The sequence below is a fragment of the Puma concolor genome, chromosome B2, assembly GCF_028749965.1.
Source record: "Puma concolor isolate L17-30 chromosome B2, mPumCon1.1.hap2, whole genome shotgun sequence".
NCBI lineage: Eukaryota > Metazoa > Chordata > Mammalia > Carnivora > Felidae > Puma > Puma concolor.
Genome location: NC_141671.1, coordinates 17,543,644 through 17,549,643, shown reverse-complemented (window position 1 = coordinate 17,549,643; position 6,000 = coordinate 17,543,644). Strand labels below are relative to the sequence as shown.

Below are 6,000 nucleotides of genomic sequence, written 5' to 3'. Positions count from 1 at the left end.
TCGGTGCCTCGCTTTCCCCGGGCTACGACTCCAGCTCTCACCAGGCGCGCCCCCGGCGCCTGGGGGCGGGGAGGGAGTGGAGGCGGTTCCCTCGGAGCACCCAATCAGCAGTGGGGCCGGGCGGTGGCGCTAGTGACGTAGGCCGCGCTTCCCTCCGCCCCACTGCGGGCCGACGCCGGGCGCCGTCAGCCGCGCGAGCTCGCGCGCGCGCGGGGAAGGGGGAGGAGGAGGGCTTTGGGGGCCGGCCGGCAGTCGGAGGGCGGCGGGTCGCGAGAAGGGGGAGAGTGAGCATGCGCAGCGGCTCCAGGGACGGCGGGGGAGGTGGGGACCCGTGCGCGCGCGCACGAGCGGCCCGCCGGCGGCCGCGGGTGGAGGGGGCGGTTCCTCGAGTGTCGGCGGCCGGAGGGTGGGCAGGCTGGCGGCAGGTGCCGCCGCGGCCGCCGCCGCAGACTCCTCCGGGTCTCGGGTCTCTTCGTCCTCCGGCGGTGATGAGCTGGGCCCCGTCGGGGGCTGCACCTGCCGTCTGCCCATCACCCCGGGCCTCCCTGCGTGACCTCGGCCTCCTCGCGTGCCCGGCCCCCGCGGCGCGGGGCTGCCCCTGAGAGGGAGCGACAGCGGCCTCTTCCGCCCCGAGTCTTCGCTCGGGGGCCGCGCGGGGAGAGCGCCCGGCCCCCTCCCCTCCCCCGTCCGCCGTCCTCAATGTCTCCCCGGCGGGGAGGGGGCTGCCTGGGAGACGCGCTGAGCTGCCCCCCCCGGAGGCCCGTCGGCGGCAGCAGCAGCGCCCGGCCCGGCGCCCCGCAGCCTTCCCCGGCGGCGGCGGCGGCCTGGAGGAGCCGCGCACCCGCCGCCGCCCCCGGAGCCTCGCAGCCGCCGCCGCCACCCGGCGCCCGAGGAGAGGGCGGCGGGCGCCCCCCGGGGAAGATGAAGGCGGAAGGGGGCGATCACTCCATGATCAACCTGTCGGTGCAGCAGGTCCTGAGCCTCTGGGCCCACGGGACGGTGCTGAGGAACCTCACGGGTAATTGATGCGCCCGGGGTGGGGACGGGGATGCGGTGCCGCCCCCTGCCTCCTTTCTCCCTCCCGAAGAGGGGCCGCGCTTCAGCCGCCCCACCCCCGTGCGCGCCCGGCTCTCCGGCTCGCGGCCCCTGGTCCCAGAGAGGAAGGTGTTAACTGGGTGCACTTCGCGCCGGTCCCCGGGGCGCTGCGAGGGTCTGGATTGCGGGCGGAGAATCCCCGACCCCCGCCTCCTGCCCGGCTCGGGGAGGGCTCCCGACGGCGCTGCCTAGTGTAGTACGCGCCGAATAGCGTTAGTGCCGAGTCTCGGGCACAGTTCGCGTGGATTTACCAGCCCCCCATCCACGCGCGCACGCACATAGACACACGCACGCACACTCCGCTTCTTGATGCTTAGATCTGTTTCTTTCTGACACATCTCAGACCGGATACAGGGCTTAAATTCTGTGTTCACAACGATCAAGATCAGTTTGCCTCACCTGTTAAATTTTTGTTGCTGTAGATGACTAATGAAGTAGGGTATAGTGGGCCAGAGACTGGGCCAAGGTCTAGTGCATTCTAAGCATTTCAGCTTTGACCGTATTATCTCCTCCCTCCTAGTTCCTGTCTGTCTCCAGAGTCTGTCTGTCTGTCTCTCTCCCTCTGGCCTCAAGCTGCCGCTTCTGTGACATTTGATTATTTATTTATTTATTTATTTATTTATTTATTATCATTTTTTGTATTTCCCTTCATTCGTCAAGGCTGTCAGGAGGGAATTGGACTTCACTACATTATAATAACCTAAGTTGTAGTTGCAAAAGTGAGCAGTAATGCCCATATATTTTTATCGCATCTGTAGGTTTGCTTTGTGAAGAAACTTCCAGGTTTGTTAAGGTGGAGATTCTTACACTCTGAGTTCTGAGTTTTAAAAATACCCTTTAAAGATGAGTGTTTACAAGAAGGAAATTCGGTTGCAATTTGGAGACTCCTCAGTTCTCTGCTTCTCAGAGAAAAAACTTAGAAACATACTCAGGATTTAATTCTTGAAAACATATAAGGCTAATTTTGGTAGAGCATTAGTATTTTAAAATCCATTACGTCAAAGTGGTTAAGAGTATGGAGAGTATTTTACAAATATAACCTGTCCTGACAAGATACACATGTGTGAATTATGTATATTGTCTTGTATATGTATATTTCTCAGATATTTGTAGAAAAGAAAATTGATGGAATTTTATACCACAGATTTTCTTGAGCACTGATTTTTTTGACACTGATTTTCTTGAATGTGGCAACTATAAAATTAACATCGGTTCTGGGTTGATTCATGGTGTCCTCACTTTGAATCTGTGGTTATTTACTTTGGAGCAAACTGACCTTACATGATGGTTGAGGGTCAGAAATACGTTTTTATTTCCAAAAAAAAAAAAAAAAAAAATCGACATGAAGACCATTTCATGATTCAGTTGAGTTTAGAGATACCTTATGTTCTCTTACTTCTGGCTCTGCTTGTATTTATCCACCATTCATTTCTCAAATACTGTATTGATAGTGTTTGTAGGAGTGAAGTGAAAAGAACTTAAGAGTTTGTATTTGTATATGTTAAGGACTGGCTTAGCTCATCATTTATTTAGAGAAAATTAGTTTGGGGGGTCACAGAGTAGTGTAAATGTAACTTCCCACTTGGCCAGATTTGACAATATTTTTAAAATGATTAGTAAGATTCCAGTCATTATAGTGGCTTCCAGTTCTTCAAGTCCCCCATTAGGTTGATAATAGCAGTATCAACCCAGGATTAGCTCTCATTTCGCCCTAATATAATCTCAATAATCATTTTCTCATCAGACTTTGCCGTTTCATGCAAGATATGCTGAACATCCAAAACTAGTTCCTCAGGTCAGACTGAGGAACACGGGGACCTCTTTTATTTCCTAAATAATGAGTCTGAATGTGCAAAATTCAGTTTGTGAGGATAAAAACGGAGGGAGATAATAGATTAGAAGTCTTCTTTGCCAGCAGGTCGGCATACCACATATTAGGAATCACTTCACATGGAAAAAAGTGGATTCTAAAAGTGGTAATATTGTGATGTGGTTCCTTATGGCCTTTTCATGCTGGTGTCCTTAGTGATCCCTTATGTAGCTTGGTCATTAGTCAAGAGATGCTCTCTACAGTGCCATTTAGAATTTGGTCTACTAAAAACAAATACACCTCCTAGAACAAGACAGCCACCACTTAGTGAGTGCCTGCTATATATCATATATATATGTCACTTAACATATATATGATTTCTAATCTTAATAACTTTCCAAAGTAGAATTACAGAGAGGCCCAGAGAGGGAAATTAAATTGCCCCAAATCCTGGTGCTAATAAGTGGCTGAACTAGGATTTCAACCCGAGGCTTTGTCCACAGAATTACTCTTTCCTCTTTTCACGTGACTTTTACTCTTCCTCTTTACTTTCTTCAGGCAGAATGAGTTACTTGCTTCCCCCTGCTACTTCTGCTCCATGTATATGCCTTTATTATTATATTGTTCAGTTATATTATAATTTTTGTGTCTACTAGACTGTGAGCTTTTGGAGGGTGGGTCATTGTCATAATCAACGGAATTCTGGAATTTTAACATTCTACCTAGTACATATAAATACTCAATGCATGTTTTTGAATTGCAGTTCTAAAATAATACTTAACAGTTGCATGCTTTAAACATTCTAGTTGCATTATTTTCCAGACACGTCTGTTGGAGTGAATGTGCTGTTAATCAGGAAATGAGTCATTTAAGCAACTTTTATGGATAGATGGCCATACCTTTAAACCACACATATGCCTATTAAATGCACTTTTTTGGGCTAGTTACCATGTGTTCTTATATTTTATTTAATCTTTTTAGTAATCTGGAGAAAGATGATTGTTTATCCTTATTTTATGGATTCAGGTATTGAAGCCAAGAATAATTTGGTTAGCTCTGATAGCTAATACGTGAAAAATTATTACCTTTTTTCAGATTATGGTAACACATTAACTCAGAAGGCATATAAAGTTGGAGCTGAGATGGCTAATACAGAAAAAAGTGTAGTGTAGAACCAGACTGATTTGGATTTAAGAAGTGACTGTGTGAAAGACTTCTAGAAATCTGGTTAGTAGGAATTCTGGTTAATTAAAAACAAAAAACAAAAGGAGAATGTATTCTCATTTCTATTTTTTTTCTTTACACAAACCGACAGGTGTTATTTATTCTTATGTTTGTATTTTATCCCAGACGTGAAGCAGGGAAGTTTTTTTTTTTTTTTTATGTTTTTTTTTTTTTCTTTTTTGAGAGAGACAGTATGAATGGGGGAGGGACAGAGAAAGAGAGACACAGAATCCAAAGCAGGCTGCAGGCTCCAAGCTGTCAGCACAGAGCCCGACGTGTGGCTCAAACTCACAAACTGTGAGATCATGACCTGAGCTGAAGTTGGATGCCCAACTGACTGAGCCACCCAGGCGCCCCAGCAGGGACGCCTTTTTGTATTGACTTTTATTTTTCTTAGAGACCTTTAGAAAATAGTCTTGTGTATGTATTACTTTGATAGAAATAAAATTTTTAAAAAGTGATAATAAAAAAAAAAGTGATAATAAGAACCAGAAATTAGAACTAACTTTAGAGCTAGAAGTTATGTAGTTTGACTACTTCATTTTAGAAATAGTGACACATCATCATGGAAGTGACATGGCTGGGGCAGTTAGTGACAGAGACAGGCCTTGGGATGATGTTCACTGACTTTTAGTTCTGTCCCTCTCACTTGATTCCACATAGATTCTTAACTCTGGCGTGTCTGATGATAAATCTTAATATACTTAAGAATAGCCTGGCAGTATTCGCCCCAGTGAGCCCAAGAGTGTGTGAATGCAACTAAGTTTTGGCCAGCAAATAAAAGATACTGGAATATGGAAGATATGATTGAATAATAATGCTTTCCCCAAACTTGAAGTTACGATTGCTGGTGTAAAAGTTAGTGATCCATATTTATTATATATCCGGTTTTAGAAATCCTACCAAATTTGGTCTATTTATTTTTTCTCCTTCCTGAAGACCTAGTATAGGGATTGCCTGTAGAACAGATTCGTATCTGGAGACCCCATCCCTTCAGTAAATCGCCATTGCTAAAGTTCTCTTCTGTATTCGCCACTTCCCAAACCGTGTAATTCACAAGATTCCAAAATTGTTAACTGTGTGTAGGTTAGATGCTTCTTCAGCTTACCAAAGTAAAGATAAATGCCTTCCCCTATGAAATAGTTTTTCATTCTCTCCATATGTTCTAACCCCCCTACCCCCAATCTAAAATTATAGTCTATGAATGTACTCTTTCCGTTTTATGGGTAATTTGACTTAAAAAAATAATCTACAATGACATGCATTCCTTTGCTTTACTTTTATTTTCTTCATCTACTTTGGCTTCCAACTTTGTGTTCTGACCCAAATTTGGTTGCTAAGAGTTTAGAGGAGAATTTTTTGCTTACCACAAGGCAGGATCCCTAAGCCCGTGGGTAAACACAGAGCCAGGCTGGTATTGGGAGAGGGATAACTGGTCCCTGAGAAAAAAGGCACAGGCTGGCCTCAGGCTCATCTCCTTTCTCACTGCCAGCTGCAGATGTAGGGCGGGTGCTCCTCTCTTTCTGTTGGTGCAAACATTGAGAAGCTGGGATTCAAACTGGAAAGAAGGTCAGATGTCTTTGTGTATAAAATATATATGTGCTCATTTTTCTGTTAAACATACACTTACAGTAAGTTCCCTTTTAGATTTTATAGTCGCTAAGCTACTGTAGTGTTAATACTGACTGTCAGCAAAAAAATAAAGGGGGGGTAGTTTGTATCTACTGTACGTAGTTGGAATGGTTCACACTCACATGTATAGCCAGCACCCTCAGTATGTTCCCAAGTAGGTATGCATCTTCCGGGGTGCCCTGTGCCCCAGCTTCTCATTGGGTTAAGTTCTTCCTAAATGCTCTACTACAGGAGGTTTT

At 46.1% G+C, this 6,000-nt stretch overlaps 1 protein-coding gene across 1 annotated transcript in view; it reads left to right on the top strand.

Moving 5' to 3' along the window:
• The first annotated feature begins 699 nt into the window (after nucleotides 1–699).
• TMEM170B (transmembrane protein 170B) overlaps nucleotides 700–6,000 on the top strand; it is a 31,640-nt gene continuing 26,339 nt past the window's right edge. The window contains exon 1 of the mRNA XM_086706286.1: nucleotides 700–1,018. Coding sequence (XP_086562412.1) covers nucleotides 700–1,018 — 319 coding nt within the window. The remainder of the gene's footprint in view (nucleotides 1,019–6,000) is intronic.